A 21835-nucleotide genomic window follows, 5' to 3' on the forward strand; every position below is an offset into this window, starting at 1 on the left:
TTCTGCTGTTAGTCTGATGGGCTTCCCTTTGTGGGTAACCCGACCTTTCTCTCTGGCTGCCCTTAAGATTTTTTCCTTCATTTCAACTTTGGTGAATCTGGCAATTATGTGTCTTGGAGTTGCTCTTCTCGAGAAGTATCTTTGTGGCATTCTCTGTATTTCCTGAATTTGAATGTTGGCCTGCCCTACTAGGTTGGGGAAGTTCTCCTGGATGATATCCTGCAGAGTGTTTTCCAACTTGGTTCCATTTTCCCCGTCACTTTCAGGCACACCAATCAGACGTAGATTTGGTCTTTTCACATAATCCCATATTTCTTGGAGGCTTTGTTCATTTCTTTTTAGTCTTTTTTCTCTACACTTCTCTTCTCACTTCATTTCATTCATTTGATCTTCAATCACTGATACTCTTTCTTCCAGTTGATCGAGTTGGTTACTGAAGCTTGTGCATTTGTCACATAGTTCTCGTGGTTTTCATCTCTATCAGTTCTTTTAAGGACTTCTCTACATTGGTTATTCTAGTTAGCCATTCGTCAAATCTTTTTTAAGGTTTTTAGTTTCTTTGCATTGGTTACGTAGTTCCTCCTTTAGATCTGAGAAGTTTGATCGACTGAAGGCTTCTTCTCTCACCTTGTCAAAGTCATTCTCCATCCCGCTTTGTTCTGTTGCTGGCGATGAGCTGCGTTCCTTTGGAGGGGGACGTGCGCTCTGATTTTTTGAATTTCCAGCTTTTCTGCACTGCTTTTTCCCCATCTTTGTGGTTTTATCTGCCTTTGGTCTTTGGTGATGGTGATGTACTGATGGGGTTTTGGTGTGGTGTCCTTTCTGTTTGTTAGTTTTCCTTCTAACAGTCAGGACCCTCAGCTGCAGGTCTGTTGGAGTTTGCTAGAAGTCCACTCCAGACCCTGTTTGCCTGGAGAATTAGTAGGAGGCTGCAGAAGATAGAATATTGCTGAACAGCGAGTGTTGCTGTCTGGTTCTTGCTCTGGAAGCTTCGTGTCAGGGGTGTACCCTGCCGTGTGAGGTGTGAGGTGTCGGTCTGCACTTAGTGGGGAATGTCTCCCATTTAGGCTACTCAGGGGTCAGGGACCCACTTGAGCAGGCAGTCTGTCCGTTCTCAGTTCTCTACCTCCGTGCTGGGAGATCCACTGCTCTCTTCAAAGCTGTCAGACAGGGACATTTACCTCTGCTGAGGTTTCTGCTGCTTTTTGTTTAGCTATGCCCTGTCCCCAGAGTTGGAGTCTACAGAGGCAGGCAGGCCTCCTGGAGCTGCAGTGGGCTCCACCCAATTCGAGCTTCCCTGCGGCTTTGTTTACCTACTTAAGCCTCAGCAATGGCGGGAGCCCCTCCCCCAGCCCCGCTGCCACCTTGCAGTTAGATCTCAGACTGCTGTGCTAGCAATGAGGGAGGCTCCGTGGGTGTGGGACCCTCTGGGCCAGGTGTGGGATATAATCTCCTGGTGTGCAGTTTGCTAAGACCCTTGGTAAAGTGCAGTATTAGGGTGGGAGTTACCCGATTTTCCAGGTGTTGTGTGTTTCGATTTCCTTTGGCTAGGAAAAGGAATTCCCTGCCCCCTTGTGCTTCCCAGGTGAGGCGATGCCTCGCCCTGCTTCAGCTCTCACTGGTCGGGCTGCACCTGCGGACCAGCGCCAACTGTCTGACACGCCCCAGTGAGATGAACCCGGTACCTCAGTTGAAAATGCAGAAATCACCCATCTTCTGTGTTGCTCATGCTGGGAGCTGGAGGCTGAAGCTGCTCCTATTCAGCGATCTTGGGTGTGCCCCCATGACGTATTATTATCACCTCAATTTTACAGATAAGAACTTGCTCAACTTCTCACTAGTGCTAGTGCTGGAACCTAGACTCAGCTCAATAATTACAAAGCCCATGCTTTTAACCACCATGGTATTTCACACATTGCTATCTCATCATAGTACAGGTCTTGTGACCTCATCATTATAACACAACTAGAACACTGAGCTCTTGTGCTTTCAGATGTGCCTTGTGTGTAACAAAAAACAACAATAGAAAAAGATTATTTGAATTCCAACTCACTAATGTTTCTTTTGAGTATATTACAGGCTTTTGGATAAGATAAGATACTCAACATGTATTTCCATACAACCTGGCTGTAATTCAAGCTTCTAAAAGGGTAAATCAGGAAAAGTACTCTGTTAGGTATGGAATCATTTTTCAAAACAATTATGAGGGTTGCATTGTAAATTCACCAACACACTCCTATTTCAGAAGTTTTTCTTTCTGTTTTTCATTAAATAAAGTAGGCAAAAGGCCCCTGCCATAAAGCATTAACCCCGTCTCTGTAGACTAAGATGGTCAGGATGGGGTTTAGGATACATTTACTTATGGGTTATGGTTTTCCTTCCAATCTGGCTAACATCAGCTTAAGCTTCCTTAAGTCATTTCTTAATCTTCCTAACTGGAGCTAGAAGTTTGAGATAAGCATGATGAACTATTCTGTTCTAAAAAAAAAATTAGGGAACAATGCACATCACTACAACTAGTTTATTTTATTAAGAAATAAATTGCAGCCAGGCACGGTGGCTCATGGCTGTAATCGCAGCACTTTGGGAAGCCAAGGTAGGTGGATTGCTTGAGCTCAAGAGTTTGAGACCAGCCTGGACAACATGGCAAAACCCTGTCTCTACCAAAAAACAAAACAAAACAAAACAAAACAAAAAAAACTGGGTGTGGTTGTGCACAACTGTAGTCTCATCTACCTGGAAGGCTGACCTCCCAAGCTTAGGTGATCCTGATGAGGCTGCAGTGAGCCATGATCTTGCTGCTGCACTCCAGCATGGGTGACAGAGTGAGACCCTGTCTCAAAACCAAAACCAGAAAACCGAATTGCTTTCCAGGGTTCAGATGTAAACTACAGACAGGAGATTCCCATAACAACATATGAGGGCTTTAGGAAAAAACAAAACAAAAACAACCCTGGAAGATTTCAGGATAAATAGAAGACACGTTTTTCTACCAAACATACTTTCAAAAGTAGAAAATCATGGATTTAAAAAACTCTTTTTGTAGCACTTGATATCTCTAAATGTATGAAGTTTCAAGTGTACTAACTTTATGAACACTTGTCTCCGTTCTTAAATGCACAACATGATCTTAGATTTTTGAGATCTTTAAAAATGTTAAGCAATGCAAAGATTTCTATCCCATCTCCCTCCACATCTTTAAAAACCAAAAACCACCACTACCAAAACTCCATTACTGTTTGTGAATGAAGAATTTTCATGACTTGAAAACCTTCCTAACTTTTTTAGAAAGGAGAGCTCTCGTTATGTTCTTTAACCTCTTTTCACTTCATAAAGTTCTTCGTGGTTGACATCAGTATTATCCTCTTAAAAATTCAAATGTAAACTAACAGCACCATTTATTGAAGGCATATTATTTTAAATTAGTGATTTATCCCAAGGACAAAATGTTAAGTGGAAAAGTCAGAACTCAGATTCAGGTGTGACTCCCAGGCCCAAGAACAGCCTTTCTGAATGAATTAAGAAGGTCACCATATTAATTTTCATAAGGTGAAAGAAAACAAGCATTATATATTTTTCCACATCACAAAATGGTGAAGACCTAAGAGACTCCAGTAGCTGGCTCTGAACCCTACAGCAAGACAGTGGCAGAGTTGGAATGGATTCCAGATGTCTTTGCTAACCATTAAGAAAAGAGTTACTGAATAACTTTCCATTACTCTAAAAAGTTACTGTTCCCAAGTGTATTGAGAATTCAGAAATCTGAAGTAAGACAGAAATCTTTGTTTTCAGTTGTCTTTAAGCTTCTGCCAGTAACATGGTCCCAGTAGAAGAAAACATAAAACTGTAATCTTAATCAAAATTTGCAACATCAAATACTATTTCAGTAGTTTCAAATACTATTTGAAATAATACTAAAAAATATTTTAAGTGAATAAAGACTAACAATCTTCAAAACTTTTACAGTTTCCTGTTTGTTTTATTTTGCCTACCATGCAAAACATTAAATTACTTTGATGTAAGAGCTGCTTATTCAAAACTTTGTTCTTACTCTGTTACTAGTTATATTAACAATATATCCCTTTTCTCCTTGGATCTTTGTAATAACGGAGTACAATTATATAACTTACATACCATTTATAATTTACCCTGAAGAGTATTACCTAAAGCTCTTAGATTTAGTGAGGACATAAGTTTATCCTAATTTAAAGGGAGAAAATGTGATATTGAGAAATCAGACTGGTGTATCAGCAATAACTGAGGTTTCAGACCTCTGTGTTTTGCAGTTTTGACACTGACAAATTCTAGAGATGGATAAAAAAAATTATTAAATCAATATGGTAAAGAAACTACTAATAGCAGGAACAATCAGTCTCTGTGAGGAAATATTTTCCTTGTTAAACATCTGGCCAACATGCAAGAGCTTCTAGACTATTTTTAAATTTTTTTTATGCAGAGCTACAGTTCTTAACTTTCTGCACCCAAGCCACTTCAGCCCCTATGGCCAACCTACTTCACCCAAGCCACTTGTCAACACATATGTGTACATCCATGTGTGCAGAAGAACAGACAAATTCATATTTAGCTTTCAGATGAAATGTATACCATTTTAAATGAAAGAGTTGGACTCAGAATAAGTTGTGTCAGAAGTTAAATGATAGTTAGAGACATATCATAAGTCTTGATACTTTAAGAGACTAAATAATCACTTTAGAGGACCTTCCTGTGTGGTACCTTTATTTAAGGATCACACTTTGAAAACTGTTACTCTGTACTGATTGCCTGAGAAGTTCCTTTTATAGGCTGGCAGAAAAGCTCCCAAAAGACTGTATGGCAGCGGTTTCCCTTCAAAGATTATTCTATTTCAGAATAGATTAAACTAAAGAATCCACAGAGTAACATTTAAAATTCCATAATAACAGTCAAAATATTACATTTTGTTTGTACTACAAAAGAAAGATAGTTGGCATGGCCATCTATCCTAAAAGTTGTAAAGATCATTGGTCTAGAGAGCCAGCAGACCAGTGCCTTTAAATCAGGTTCTATCAGAAGATATTTTCTTGAAATCACTATGTCAGTATAGATAATTTGACCATCTGTTTCCTGAGTGTTACATAAACCTTCCTTACATCATATGTCAAAATAAAACATTCCAGTTCACTAACCTTTATGGGATTTCAATTCCACTTTCCCCAGTTGGCTGACATAAACATCTATGGCACCCTGATGAGCTGAGGCTTTTAGACATCCGGAAGATGAATCTAGGAAGAAGTAAAAACCATAAGTAACATCATTCTTATTTGATAAATGGAATTATAAACTTGAAATAAAAGGCTCTGCTTTAGCACTAGGATAAGGGGCTAAGAATCTTGCAAGGTTTAGTATTTTCCTCATAACAATGCCATTGTTTGCACTTAAACGTAAACAGTATCAGAAATCTAGAAATCTATTAAACTAGACAACTAATTAAAAAATCTATATCTACATTAACCTGAATAACTTATCTCTAAACATTTACTGTAAAACTTAATGAGTAGGAAAGAGAGTCTGCAAGTAATGGATCCTTTAACCACTAAGCACCATTGATATTTTTAGTTTTTTATCATGTTGACACATTTAGTAAACTTTCAATAATTACCAAAGAATTCTACCTCATGTATAGTCACATACAAGCAGTAGCAAGGCTAATGAAAATCAAAACTTCTCATAATTTCTCCTTGTAGCAAATTTGCTAATACTAAGAAGTACTCCTAATAGTAAAAGATTACTCTACATAAAGTTGTTGAATTTCTTTTTTTCTTTAGAGACAGGGTCTCACTATGTTGCCCAGGCTGGTCTCTGACCCCTGGGATCAAGTGATACTCCTAGGATTACAGGCACAAATCACTGTTCCTGGTTTGCTGCATTTCTTTAAGGGGCAGAAGGGCAGGGAATAATTTGAAGAATAGCTTGTTTATATCTAATAGTTCTTTTCAAGTTTCTGGAATTGAACAGGTATCGTTAAGTGAGGATAAGAAAATAATAAAGGTAACCCTGATTTGACATTCAAATTGCCCTATGTCGTCGATGACCCCACTTTTCAATCAACCAGTATTTCAAGTTCAAGGGAAAACAGTCAGAAATAAGGAAGTAAGAGAATGAACTTGAAGAGTCAGTACTAAGTGGTTTTTCCTTCTTCTCTTTCTCTCATGGCAATTGAATCTTTAATTTAATACTCTATCTGACTGCCTGGAGAAGGCCAAAGCATATTCTTTTAGAGAGGCCTCTTAAAAGCATATTTTATCAGGAGGTTTTATTACTTCAAAGTGGAAACAAAGTAGGGAGTGTGGTGAAAACTATGCCAAAATTATACTTTTACAAAACAGAGAGAGAAAACATTTGTGTGTGTGTGCATGTGTGTGTGTGTGTGTGTGTGTGTGTGTATAGAGAGAGAGAGAGAGAAAGGAGCCAACATTTTTCTTTTAAAAAAATGTTAACTGACTTCAAACAAAGACAATAAATTTGGAATCAACTGTTTAAAATCTGGCTCCAAGATCATTTATAATAATTTATTTCCAATCTATAATGGAAAATGCCCTTTATCAGATTCAATTTATTTAGTTTTCAAGTGTCAAAAGTAAACACTGATGTTGGGAAATGAAACCACTAGAAATAAATGACACAGAATAGCTGGACAAAATGAACATTTCACTGCTTATGTACCAACAGAAACTCCTTTTTAAACCTCTTCCTGCATCCTAAAAGAAGCCACGTAAAAATTACATTATGCAAAAAAAGAGAAAAGTGCAATACACAAGGTGTGTATTATTCCAGTTTGAACAAAGTAAAATAGCTGAAACATTAGTTTGATTTCTCGCTTTCTCAAGGAGGGAAAAAAAAACACGGAATTTTATGTGGCTCATAAACAATACTTTCATTTATTTTTCCCTCCAAATGAGAAATAAATGACAGCTAAATAATATCCTAAGCCACAAAGTAATTATATCCTCATGTTATGTGTATTGATCTCTAATAATGGCTCATCCCTTGGAGGCTGTCAAAAAATAAAAAAATGAAAACTCAAGATGTTTTCAAAAAAGAAGGCAATGGTAATATTTTAAAACTATGTAGCAAAACAAGCCCTATTTTTTTGTTTAACACAAATTATCAGAACTAAAATTAATTATCAAGAGTAAAATTAAGGTTTCATCCACAGAATTTCATTCTTTTGGAGTTTATATAATGGAGAAATTCTATAGATCTGGGAGAAAGTCCTGTAGATCTAATGTATAGCATGGTGACTGTAATTAACAACACTGTACTGTAAACTTGAAATCTGCTAAGAGAGTAAATCTTAAACATTTTCATCATACACATAAAATGGTAATGAGGTAAAGTGACATGTTAACTAAACTGTGGAAATCATTTCACAATATATATATATATCAAATCATTATATTGCATGTACACCTTAAATATATATGGTTTTGTCAATTATGTCTCAATAAAGACAGTACAAGCAAAAAAACAAAACACAAAAGAAACCAAAATAAATCTACATTGTAATGTGTTTAGCTTAGTGCTTGGAACATGGGCACTGAGTAAATGATAGATATTTTAAAGAAAGGGCCAGGTATGGTGGCTTATGCCTGTAATTCCAGCACTTTGGGAGGCTGAGGCAGGAGAACTGCTTGAAGCTAGGCATTTGAGACCAGTATGGGCAACAAAGGAGACCTTGTCTCTATTTTTTTAATAATAAGTAAATAAAATGTTAAAAGAAAAACCAGTCAGTATAGTTGGTCATATTAATAAACTAAAGGAAAAATGATCATTTCAATAAATTGAGGAAATGTATTTGACAAAATTCAACACTCAGTCACGATCAAAGAAAGTAATAAAAGAGAAACTTAAATAAGCAAACGGAATAAAAGGTAACTCTCCCAATCTGATAAAAGGCATCTGTTAAAAATCTATAGCTAACATCACACTTAATGGTAAAATGCTGAGTACCTTCCCCCTAATATTGGGGACAAGGATAGGGATCAAGTGCAGGGAATCACACTCTCATCACTACAATTCAACGTTATACTGAAGTTCATAGCTAGTCGGATAAGGCAAGAAAAAAATTAAAGTAATAAAGATAGGAAGGAAAGAGGTAAAACTATATTTACAGATGAAAATGTCGGCTCAGCTAGAAAAGGATTCTAGATTCAAGAAAACCACTATTAGAATAAATTTAGCAAGGTCACAAAATACAAGGTCCATATATAAGAATTATTTATATATGGGCTGGGCGCGGTGGCTCAGGCCTGTAATCCCAGGACTTTGGGAGGCTGAGGCGGGTGGATCACGAGGTCAGCAGATCGAGACCATCCTGGCTAACAGGGTGAAACCCCGTCTCTACTAAAAATTAAAAAAAAAAAAAAATTAGCCGGGCATAGTGGCGGGCGCCTGTAGTCCCAGCTACTCGGGAGGCTGAGGCAGGAGAATGGCGTGAACCCAGGAGGCGGAGCTTGCAGTGAGCTGAGATCGGGCCACTGCACTTCAGCCTGGGAGACAGAGTAACACTCCGTCTCAAAAAAAAAATCATTTGTATTTACATGTATCAGCAGTAGACAATTAGAAGCAAAGTCTTAAAAACTGTCTCATTTATAACAGTGTTAAAAACACAAATGAATTTAACAAAAAAAAAGTGCCAGACCTCTACGTTGAAAATTACAAAGCAATGCTGAGAAAAATTAAGGAAGATCTAAGTAAATGGAGACAGCTACCTACCATGTTCATTAATTGGAAGATTGGATGTGATTCAGTGCAATCCCAAACATAATCACAACTGTACTTTTTGGTAGAAATTGACTGGAAAATCAAAGGACCTATTATATCCAAAGCAATCTTTAAAAGGAACAAATTTGGAAGACTTCAACTACCTGATCTACAGACTTACCAAAGTTACAGTAATCATGATATTGTGGCACTGGTATAAGGCTCAACAAATAAATCAATGAATTAGGAGCAAGAGATCAGACATTGAGTCACACTTATACGGTCATTTGATTTTAGACAAGGATACTAAAGTAATCCATCAGAGAAAGGAAGTTTTTTCAACAAATGGTGATATAAAAAAATTTTTTAACTGACAATAATAAATGTTGATGAGGATATGGAGCAACTCAAATTCTCATACATTGTTGATGAGAGTATAAAGTGGAACTTTGGGAAAAAGGTCTGGTAGTTTATCATAAAGTTAAACACAGAACCTACCTAGTCAACTCAGCAATTCCATACCTAAGTATTTACCCAAGAGGAAAAAAATATATAAATCCCTAAAATGACTTATATTAGTATATTCATAGCAGCTTTATTTACAGTTGCCAAAAAATTAGAAATAGCCCAGGTGTGCATCAACAGTAGAATGAACAAATTAAGCCTTCTAATAGCCTGCTTTCACTTCTGAACCCTTCTGGTACATTATGAAATAACAGCTAGGTTGTTCTTTTAAAATACAAATTATATATCACTTCCCTAACATCCTGTTGTAGTTGGAATAAAGTCTGAACTCTTGCCCTGTCTACAAGGTCCTAAGATCTAGCCTTACTTACCTCATATCCTACCACTTTCCCCGTAAGCCAGCCTTCTATCCCTTGAAAATAATAAACTTCCATTTTCAAGGCTTGCACTTGTTGTTCCTCTATCTCGGGAGCCCTGTATCCAGAATTTTACATAACTCTTTCTCATTACTCTGGCTTTAGTTTAAATGTACCCTCTCCAGACCACCCCCAATTGCCTAGCTGAAGTAGCTTTCTTTTCCCCAATCTCTATTCAGTTACCCTTTCTTATTTCTTCTTTGTACTTACCACAAACTAAAATTACCTTTTGTTATTTATATGCTTGTTGTCTTTCTTCCCAGGGCTCAGAGAAGTGAGGTCTCTGAGCACAGAAACTATGTCCTGTTGACCAACATGTTCCCTAGTACCTAAAAGAATTCTTAATACATGGCAGATACTCAGTAAATACATGTTGACTACTAGTTATTGGTATTCACAAGGTTGTCTTCAAATGTTAACACATTTGGAGACCAATAAACAGTGACATTATTTATATCTTTCTTTCAAAGACTTAATTTAGATATTTGAAGAATTCAAGAAATTTATAAGATCTTTCTTTCTTTTTTTTCAGAGAAGTTTAGCAAGAAATATAAGACATTTCTTAATACCAGCTCAGGCAATTTTCTTCGAGTGGGCATAATTAGTACATTAGTTCTGCCTATATTTGACTTGTGATCCTGTCAAGTTCATCAATTAAACTGTAGACTTCATTTATTCTAATAAAGTCATCACAAATATACCTATTTTTAAAAGTGGGCAAAATACACGAACTAGTAGCTTAGCACATACCTACTGTGATGTTACCCATCTTGCTTTGTAATGTTATATTACCTGCAAAAAAAGAAAAAGATACTTTTATGTACTAGAGACAATCTAGAAAGGAACTGTGATACATAGCAATGCTAAAACATGGATGAATATCTACAATGTTATTTTTGTGGGCAATTTTTCCCAATATCACAAATCCAGTCAAAGATTTAGCTGTAGTTCTGAAATAACTAGGCTTGGGTACCTCTGCAAACCTTCTTTCTCTACTACCAAACCTTAAGCTTTTATAGCATAATTACAAATCACCATACCTACTGGCACAGAGGAAAAACAATACTTCTAAAACCCATAAGTGAAAAAAAATTACTGAAACATAATCACTATACATTTTCAACCTAAATATCAATGTATTTATCAGACCACACAAAGCCAAGTTTTCAACCAAGTAACAGTAAAATATGGTATGGAAAAAAAGAATTATGTTTATTTTTCAGGCCACTTGCCATGTCTATTAAAGTAGTTTCTGGGCCAAGAATTAAAGTGGTTTGAGATATGAATAATGAATACATGGAGGTATGACTAACAAAACAGAACAAAGACGCTTCAAAGCTTTCCATCTTAGTGAAAACTATATGTTTCCCATGATAGGTATGGAATATTGCAACCATTCTTCCCAGCCCCTTTCCCCTAATACCAAAAGTAGTAGGATTATTCTTCATATGTGTGTTTGCATGTATAAGTATTCCTAAAATCAGGAACTCATATTTATCCCACTGAAAATATAAGCAATAATGTTATCTCTTCTAAAGTAATTCCAAAACTACACTAAAAAGTAAAGGAATAACTTTGGCTTCAGAATTAATCTTCAGTAAACTCATTTTATCTCATTTCATATACCTTACGAATACTGACTTGTATCAGTATCTGGGAAAAAGCAAAAAAGGCACTGGATTCATTTACTCAATAGCCAGATGCATCTGATTGCAAAAATCCATCTAAAGGTCTAATATACCATCATATTTCCTGTATGTGAACAAGGAGTATATTTGTGTATGAATAAAAACTTGGTTTGTGTACTGAAGCTTATAGGATTACTATTTTTTTTTTCATATTTTAGATTCAGGGGATACACGTACAGGTTTGTTACCTGGGTATATTGTGTGATGCTGAAGTCTGGGGTACAAATGATCCCATCACCCACGTACTAAGCATAGTACCCAATAGATTTTCAACCCTTGCCCCGTCCCTCCATCCCCCATCTAGTAGACTCCAGTTTCTATTGTTGCCATCCTTATGTCCATGATTATCCAATATTTACTCCCCACTTATTAGTAAGACCATGTGGTATTTGGTTTTCTATTCCTGTGTTAATTCACTTAGGATAATGGCCTCCAATTGCATCCATGCTGCTGCAAAGGATATAATTTTGTTCTTCTTTATGGCCACATAGTATTCCATGGTGTATATGTACCACATTTTCTTTATCCAGTCCACCACTGATGGGCACATAGGTTGATTACATGTCTTTGCTATTGTGAACAGAGCTGCAGTGAACATGTTGAGTGCATGTGTCTTTTTGGAAGAATGATTTATTTTCTTTTGGATATATATCCAGTAATGGGATTGCTGGGTTGAATGGTGTTCTGTTTTAAGTTCTTTGAGAAATCTTCAAACTGCTTTGCACAGTGGCTGAACTAATTTACATTCCCACCAACAGTGTATGAGTGTTCCCCTTTCTCCACAGCCTCGCCAGCGTCTGTTGTTTTTTGACTTATTTTTAATAATAGCTATTCTGACTGGTGTGAGATGATATCTCATTGTGGTGTTGATTTGCATTTCTCTGATGACTAGTGATTTGGGGCAGATTTTCATGTTTGTTGGTTTCTTGTACTTCTTCTCTTGAGAAGTGTCTGTTCCTGTTTTTTGCTCATTTTTAATAGGGTTATTAGTTTTTTGCTTATTGATTTGTTTAACTTCCTTGAAGATTCAAAGGAACAAAGGATATTAAACCTTTGTCAGATGCAGAGTTTGCAAATATTTTCTCCCATTCTGTAGGTTGTCTGTTTACTCTTGTCGATAATTTATTTTGCAATGCAGAAGCTCTTTCATTTAATTAGATCCCACTTGCTTGAACATGGCCTATAAGTGAATCTGAAGGGGTGACTCTAAAACCTTTTGTTAAGACCCCAGAAAGATGGTGGTACCTCATGGTATTAATCAGTTACACCAAAAAAAATATTTTAAAAAGATTAAGGCCTCACAGATCCTCTCAATCAAATAGACCTAGAAAGCTTGAGGGCATTAACCTCAATATTGCTGCAGAAACCCATATTTTGAAAAGATTTTTGGGTGTGGCTTTTGTCTAATGGAATGAAAGCCAGTGAGATTCACAGAAGACTGACAAAGTTTTTGAGACAATTATATCAGTAAACATTGCCAACTTGGACTGAAGGGGGGAGTGACAGTACAAAGTGAAATGAGACCACTGGGCCCTCAGAATTCTACTAGCAGGAAGCAGACTGAGAAAACTACTCAACTGTAAAGATGTGCTGCATTTCCTAAAAAAGGATGAATGACTTAGAGGGTGGAACCAAGAGCTCAGTGGTCAAAACCTAGAACCATGAAGAATTATTCCCAGGCCTTGAGATCTAATAAAAGAACCTCCAACATTTGCCCACCTGAAAACATCACTATGGATCAGTGACCCCTTTGTACCTCCCATTTCAACAAGAAAGTCCACAGTCATTATCCAATGCCTGTCCACTCTGTTTGGTGTGTAGGTGATGTGTGTGTGTGTGTGTGTGTGTGTGTGTGTGTGTGTGTGTTTGGGGGGTGGGTAGACAACTTGTCTCTTTAGTTCACCAGTCTTCAGATTCACACCTGAGGAGCTTCATTTTCAACTGGAGCTGATTTTGATGCAGAGATTCTGGTCTTTCAGCTGATGCATGATGGGATGATACTTTTGGGAACCTTGGGAGGAAGAGAGTATATTTTGCATGTAGGAAGGACATGAAACATTGGAGGGCCAGAGGACACAGTGGCTATCCAAAACCTCATAGAATATCTGGAAAGATGCACACACAAAAAGTTAAAAATCAGTATATATTAATAATTTTAATATCCTAAGTGGACAGCATGACTCAGATGCCACAGCACTTATGGAAAAGAGACTAAAATGACCTAGCTTGGACAGGGAGGTTTAGTCATATAGAAGGTATCACTTGAGCTGAAATTTGAAATGTGAGTAAAATGTTAATATGCTGAGAAAAAAAAAATTTCCTGGGAAAATAAATCCTATAAGCAAATGTGAAAAAGCAGAACTATACATACTATGTTTAAATAATGCAGATCAGATAGGCTGGAGCAATGAGGCAAGTCTATGAGGACAAGAATCACATCTTTCTTATTTAGCTTCATATCTGGGAACTTAGCACAATGCATAGTACATAGTAAACACAATTATTTTGTGAACAAATAAAAAGTTTGGAAAAGTAGGCAAAGAGCAACGTGGAACCACAGAGTGCTAAATCTACTGACTATCCTACACCAAAAATGTCAGTGAAGAATTTCAAGATGGATAAAAATATAAGAAAACCATGCTTTAAGGAGATTCCCCTAGTGTGAGACAGTGGGTGTTGCCATACTCAGCATTCTCTTTACTGCTTGTTGTGGTTTGAATGTTTCCCCAAAGTTCATGTGTTGGAAACTTGGTCCCCAATGCAGCAATACTGTGAGGTGGGACCTTTGGGAGTTAATTGAGTCATGAGGGCTCTGCCCTCATTAATGAATTAACCCATTCATGAATCAATGGATTAATGTGTCATGGAGGGAGTGGGTTAGCTATCACAAGAGTGGGTCTGTTATAAGATCCAGTGTGGGTGTGTCTCATGCAGCCTCTCTCCATGTGAGGCCTGTGCCATTTCATGACTCTGCAGAGCCCCTATCAGCAAGAAGGCTCTCACTAGATGCGGCTCCTAGACCTCAGACTTCTCAGCCTCCAGAACTGTAATATATAAACTTTAAAAATCACTCAGTCTCAGGTATTCTATTATAGCAACAGAAAACAGACTAAGACACTGCTCTAACTCCTAAACAATAAAAGATGAAGCAGAGAGGTCCCTGATATTTGTAACTTTATTAATAAAGAACTATGATAAAGTTTAACAGTCATTTAGCTAGTGAATCCAGTCACCTACTCATCAAGGCAATGGAGGTTTATTGTTTTACACTAGTCTTTAATAATGCAGTAAAAATGTACTTTTTTAAAAATAAAAGTATGGTCTTTTTTAAAAGGCCAATCATTAGTGCTTGTCACAAAAGTGAGGAGGTCTTAAGAAAATAATGATTCTTTGAACCAGAAAATAGAAGTTTTAGATCTATACGAAATGAGGATTAGTTGATTATAGTGGGACCTATAGAGTCTCAGATAACATTCTTCATGAATGTTAGAGTCCTACTGTATACTAAAAGCATAATGGAGCAACAACAACAAAAACCCAAGGAATTAAGGAATCATTTCAAATACTGTATAGTTATATACTACATACACTTCAAAATATTTTTGTCAATTCTAAATAAAACAGTAAACAAAAACTTATTTTCAACTCATATCAAAATATTTAGAAAATCTCTACCTTAAGCAGAAATATTCTAAAGTCATTAGAAAACACAAAATGGATGCCTTGCCTCAAATGCATAGTGGAATAAAGTATTATATTTAAAAGTATACAAAGCAACAAAATGGGTATTATTAGCAAAATTTTCTATATTTTGGTTTCACTTACTTCATATCACTGAAAATAATAAATTAATTATTTGAGAGGAGTAAATCTTAGTAAAAGTTTCTTTCCAATAAAGCAGACACCAGATGGTCTGTAATAACTATGTGTGCTTACCCTACTCTCAAGTTATATAACTTTTCCACAAATCCCAGTATTTGAGAAAATAGATAGTTTTTCTTAGCTTGTAACCTTTCATTCTAGCATGGTCAGAGGAAAAAAATATGTAATCAATTTAAAGATAAACATTGGTTTATTTTTCTTCACCAAAAGAAATGTGATTATGGTTAAAGCACATATAACTCTTATAATCCAAACAGAGTAATCAAGTATCCTTAAAGATTAAGTCATTTTGTGTTTTTTGGTGGGTAGGGTTGGGGAGGTGGGAAGAAAGACACTTGTATTTGCAAGCCACAGTGCTAAATGTTAAGAAAATAGAGATGAATAAAACATAATCGTTGCTCTTGAGTTTATGATTAGGCAAGGATTTATAGAAAACCAGAGATGAGGCAAGATGCTTTAGCTGAGGACTGAAAGATTTAAAAAGTCAAGAAGATTTTTAAAAAGGTAGGAAAAGCATTTCAGGCAGAATATAAACAGTATGATCAGTATGATCAAAGGCTCTGATCAAGAACTCAGAGTTATAAAACAGGTAAAAATGTGTATAGGAAAAAAGACTAATTCTGGAGACAAAGCATAGTGTCAGAAGAGGGAAAAGGGAAGTTGGACACGTCACTAAGGCAGTAGAAAACGGTCTGAGTAAGAGAATGACATGTTCAATGTGCATTACTAATAAACTACTTTAGCTGCAGTGAGGAGAAATGGATCTGAAGAAGGCAAAGCTGGAGGCAAAGATATTGCTAATATCAAGGCAAGAGGTCACAAGGGTCTAAAACAGAAGTGTAGAAATTAGCAGGAAAAAGGTAAGATACATTGAAGAACTATTTAGGAGATGAAACGTGCCTAAACTTGGTAGTTGATTAGATGTAGGAGATGAGAAAGAAGCAGCAAGTTAAGACCACTGCCAGGTTTATAGCATTGGAATTGGGAACATGGCAATATCAGAAACAGCAAATGAAAATAAGGAAAGAGGACACATTACAGATGACGTTCAGGGACTGGGAAAGAAGGGGAAAAAGCTAGAAATGTTGATCCAAATGGCTATGTCTACCTGCCAGATGGATGTACAAATTAGTCAGGGCTAGAGACATAGATTTGAATAATCAGATGTGAAACACCCTTGTAAGGGTAGTTCAGACTCAAAAGTATATAAGATGCCCAAGGAAAATATGTAGAGAAAGAACAATAGGACAAGGATGAAATCCTGGAGAATACCAATTATCACAGAGGTGAAAAGAGAAGGAATATATAGACATTTGTGAAAGAGCAATTATAAATATACGATAGAGACTGCCAGTGCCCATTAATATTTGTATGCCTCTCTTCGTCAAAAGAGTACTGCTAAACTATGTATCTCAGCCTTTGCAGTTAGATAAAGCCATTTGAAAATATTCTGTCCAAAGATCTATGGGCAGAAGTAATATATGTACTTCTAGGCCTGGTTTCTGAAACTTCTTCCATGATCCTCTATGCTATCTCATTCTTTAAGGAAGATTTTGAAGTCACAAACAGGATGGCAGCATCACCTTTACAGGACAAGTCTCTGAATGTCTCTAGGGAGCTGCACTTAGGACAGACACTGTAGGAAATATCAATATTTTGTGTCAGAGGTCTAAACCCTGAAAAACCTACATGGTTTGCACCACACACAAAAAAGCTGTAATTCCTGTCTAGTATTTCATATAAAAAAGTTGTGGCCAGGCGCGGTGGCTCAGGTCTGTAATCCCAGCACTTTGGGAGGCCGAGGCGGGCGGATCACCTGAGGTCAGGAGTTCGAGACCAGCCTGGCCAACATGGTGAAATCCTGTCTCTACTAAAAAATACAAAAATTAGCTGGGCGTGGTGGCAGGCACCTTAATCCCAGCTACTTGGGAGGCAGAGGCAGGAGAATTGTTTGAACCTGGGTGGCACAGGTTTCAGTGAGCCGAGATCGAGCTATTGCACTCGAGCCTGGGGGACAAGAGTGAGACTTCTCTCAAAAAAAAAAAAAAAGTTGTATGTGTCCAGATTCGAAATTAAGTATCAAAATAACCAAATTAAAACCTCATAATGACCTAGGCTAGGAATAAATACTAGAATTTCAATCATGAAAAGATCTATTTAATCCAATAAAAGCTTCCATGTTTTAAAATTGTATATTATTTCTGACTTTCTAAGTTTACAAAGCAGATTTATAAGTTTATCAGTGACTACAAGCCCTTCTTAAAGCAGATTGGGACATTTCTTCTGAAATTTTGAGTGCTATCAAAGTTATCACCTGTGTTTCATACAGTTCATGTAAATTGTACTTCTTGAAAATTTCAAAAATAAAAAAGTAGTTACTAAAGGAAAAGTTTATGCATATATGCCAAATCTTTGAAGAACAAAGGACTTTTGAAGTGCAGAGAAAATAAGAGAACTAATACTCAGCAATTTATCTAGCAAGATATGTTTCCAAAGAACTTAAAATGGAGCCTAAGTTACATAGGAAATCTAAATATTTAAAACAGAGTTTTATTCATTAATCACTATTCCAAATCATAAGTTTTTAAAATGCACAAAAACAAGTAACATGAACACTCTTACATCTTAATCACATCAATGTGTTTAAATTATAGGTTATAAATAAAACCAATCCTAGCAAACCATTTCAAGGAAGTTTTTCATTGTCTCCAATAGAGTCAGGATACCATATTTATATTTAAAAATGTATTTTGTGGGGTACATATAAATACATGCATGTATTATACATGCATAGCATTCTTTAAAAAGTATCAATATTCAAGTATCAGAATTTAATAAAGTATTATTCATATAAAACAAAATTTAATTTTTGATTATTTAGAAGGAAATCAAGATAGTAAACTGTCATAAAATTTTACATCTAAACACAAGCTATCCAAGGACCTATTCTCCCACTAGATTCCCATCGCCAGAAAGTGAATATTTAATAAGTCATTGAATAAACTGGTTTATTCTGTAGAAGGCATACACACTTAATAGATGTGATTCAACCAAATGTACAAATAGGAAATATGACTAGTCAATTAGCTTACTCAGTTTCTTACATATAAAATATAGTTAGCTTACATATAAAATATGTGATCTTACATATAAAATCTTACATATAAAATATAGTTAGCTATACTTAAAAATTTCACTTAAAAAAACACTTAAGATAAATTATTTTCTTCTCCAAATATAGGAATCAACTTGCAAGGCAAGGAAAGATATATTGCTCTTTTCATTACTCTTTTCCTCATTAACGGGCATGCTCTAAGTACTCGGCACTAGTATGTTATGCACTAGTATGTTATGCACTAGTATGTTAGATGTTGCTTTGTCATCAGGGTATATAAAAAAATTGAAAATGCAGACAAAAAATAAATTTCATGCTCTTGCTTCATTTCATGGAAGACTTAGAAGCCACACACTTAAGACAGTACCATCACTTTTATGGAAGGAGTCCAATTCCTGAATGCCACCACGGAGCTAAGCCTAAACACTGTAAGGAACATCTACATTTTCGGTTATAAAGCACAATAAATGTCCTGAAACTAAAGGAAGTTATAATGTAGAACATAGCTGAAGCAGTGCATCTGTGTTATAGTACTGTCTTCCTGGAGGAAACATCTCTAGAGTAAGCCAGGAAGCCCTCAAAGTGATGATGGAATTTGGGGTTGCAATCAAGTTCACTGTTTAAAAACCTCTCCTAGAAAGCCAAGAAACTAGGATCAAATCCTTGCTATTCCACTAATTAACTTGTGGAGTTGAGAGTAAACAATTAGACATTTTTAAGTCTAGTTTTCCTCATCTGTAAACAGCCAATCGTTCATTAAGTAAAAGGGGCTGGCCAATTTAGGCACTCAATACATATTTGCTTTCAACCTCCCACCCACCCACTACTCGACAAGTGGAGTTTGTAGGCACAAACTCTAAAATCTACCAAAAAGAAAGTTACTGCATTATATTTGTGTATACATGGTTTTTACAACATCTATATGTTGGGGTTTTTTTTCTGCTCTATCTGGAAAAAAATTAGTTTAAGCCTTGCTTATAAGAAAAAAGATGCTAAAGTAAATAAATCCTGGACAAGAATGCATATATTCTCAGTTTGTTTTCTGTAAGTCAGATGTTTAGAAATAGCAATGTATTTTCCCGTAAAAACAAGTTTTAAGATTCTCAAGCCAGTTTATTTAAATATAGCCAAAATATATACCTAATTTGTGTTATATAACCATTAGCATTTAGAACAAAGAATTCATTGAAATATATATCCAGAGTTCTACGTTGGGAAGATCTTGGGAGAAATAACTCCCGCAAAAATTCCAGGAGCTAGAAAACTGGGACTTACTTTCACCAGCTATGACTAATTTCACCCACCAGGACGTGACACTAAAACACTGCCTACTTTCCTGTACCCCTCCCATCCCAAACCCCAAACTACAAACTCCAAAAGCATGTTCATGCAATAATCCCTTAGGATAAGGATGGAAATAGAGGTGACAGAGGAGAGGAAGGCAAGAAACTTAGATGTGCCTGAAGGGTGATTTTTTAAAAGTCGAGGCACTGGGGTGTGTCCATGGAATGAAGAGGGGTTTCCTGTCTTATTTCTCCCTTGTATATGCTGAAAAAACAAAGCAGAGTGAGGGTCAAGGACTAGGTGGAGAAAGCAAGGCTGAACATGGAAGCTTTTCTACAGTTACTTTTTTTTTTTTTTTTTTTTTTTGGAGACGGAGTCCGCTCTGTCGCCCAGGCTGAGTGCAGGGCCGGATCTCAGCTCACTGCAAGCTCCGCCTCCCACGGGTTTAGCCATGCTTCTGCCTCAGCCCTCCCGAGTACGCCTGGACTACAGGGCGCCCCGCACGACGCGCGCGGCCGGCGTAGGTTTTGTGTGAGGCTTTTTAGTATGAGACGGGCACGCGCGCTTGGCCACCGGTGGTTCAAGCGCGCGGCGAAGGGAAGAGCTCGATCTCCTGACATCGTGATCCGGCCCAGCTCAGGCCTCCCAAACAGTGCTGGGATTACAGGCTTGAGCCCACCGCGCCCGTTACTTCTGTTAAAGTAACCATAATTTGAAATTGGATTAAATTTTCCCTTCCCCTACTCCTTCTCATTGCTGTACTAGTATTACAAAAGAAGCTGTGAGAAACAACTAAAAGAGTTCGTTGCATTGAGGCAGGGTGATAATGGACCACTGGAAATGAAGTGGGAAGTCACATCCCAAAGGGGATGGTAGAGACTGAGAAAATAAGAAAGTATATTTAATCCTTCTACTCTGAGTTCTTTAACGACAGGTTTCATTTCCTGCCCAACTTTGCACCCTTGGTGCCTGGAAATCTGGCACACAGTAGGTGGTCAATAAATGTGTCAAATGAATGAATAAATATAACTGTAGTGGATGCTGTATTCCTCATCCAGATCCCCCATCATAACTGAAGGGCTTATTTTCCTAGCTATTGGGAGTACTGCTGGCAGACAGCCCTCAGCTGTCAGCCCTCTTTGGGAATTACCTAGGGAAGAAGAGCCACTTCCGCCCAAGATCATACTCCTACCTGGGGCAGCTTGCATCTAATGATTGGGGATATAAATGTCCAGCTCCTCTCACCCCAACTTGAGACAACTCTGAGGGACCATCCCAGCTTCAGAGCTCTCCGTGTGGGTTACTGAAACTGTATCATAGTCCAACTTCTCCCATGGAAATCTGGCTTTCTTCCTTTACATGGCATTGGTCCCAGGAGGCCTCCCTAGTAAATTCGCTGTGCTCAAATTTCCATCTCAGAGTGTCTGCTTTCAGGGAAATTCAACCTGAAACAATAGTCCAAAAGAGGACCTAGATTTAAACCAGCTAAGGAAAGGTACCTGATTTCATATTAAAGGTCAGTAAATATAAAAAGGCTTTATTAAGGCTAAGGAATTAACTTTGTTTTCTAGCAATGTATTTCCATTTTAGCTACTTTAAGTAATCAACAGACCTAGAGTACTTTGAGGACTGCTTCAAAAAAGACCACCTGTTTTACTGCCATGTAGGCAATTAATGATAAACTGTACCAAATTCAATTTATCTAACTTAAAAGAATGCAAAGAAAGAAACACTATGAATTTAGTGTAAACATGGTGTAAAGCATTGCAGAGAACAGAGCTGCTTTTCCTGTGGATGTTAATCCACATCTGACTTGATAAGGAATTGTTTCTCCACTAAAAGCTACTAAATACATTAAGCACTGTACTTTTCATTATGATTAAGATAGTTAGAAATGCAATGCTTATATAAAAGTCACTTTTAAAATATGAAGAGTTACAAATTACCAGATCTACTTAATGTACAACTGAATAAAAAAGAAATAAATGAATAAGTAACAACACCATTTGCTTCATCTGGATACAGCTCCATATGAACTTAAGCTATTTTGGGTTCAAACATTACCTTAACCTTGTAAGAATGCTTGAGGTTTAACCATTAAATTGAGGCTCAAGAGCTATTTCAAGCATATAAGTATGCTTTTTTAAAATATTTTTTTAGAAGACTACTTGCCAAATTGCTACATAGCATGATTAGCACTAACCATGCTTTCTAATGCCACTCTGTAACTCTCGCTCACAACT

At 36.8% G+C, this 21835-nt stretch overlaps 1 protein-coding gene across 2 annotated transcripts in view; it reads right to left on the reverse strand.

Annotated features, from left to right (window-relative positions):
• Positions 1 to 5163: 5163 nt before the first annotated feature.
• Positions 5164 to 21835, reverse strand: part of FAM185A (family with sequence similarity 185 member A) — a 32307-nt gene continuing 15635 nt past the window's right edge. Inside the window, exons 5-6 of one of the 2 annotated variants that reach the window (XR_001881860.1) lie at positions 10374 to 10415; positions 5164 to 5261 (exon numbers count right to left, since the gene is read on the reverse strand). Coding sequence is in view for 1 of the 2 variants with exons in the window: in XM_017854029.1 (XP_017709518.1) it covers positions 21033 to 21037 (5 nt within the window). In the remaining variant the exon portion in view is untranslated. Of the gene's footprint in view, positions 5262 to 10373; positions 10416 to 20784; positions 21038 to 21835 lie in introns of those variants that run through there. The other variant, XM_017854029.1, reaches the window with a different exon arrangement.

Source organism: Rhinopithecus bieti, unplaced genomic scaffold (assembly GCF_001698545.2).
Source record: "Rhinopithecus bieti isolate Rb0 unplaced genomic scaffold, ASM169854v2 scaffold_59, whole genome shotgun sequence".
Taxonomy (NCBI): Eukaryota; Metazoa; Chordata; class Mammalia; order Primates; family Cercopithecidae; genus Rhinopithecus; species Rhinopithecus bieti.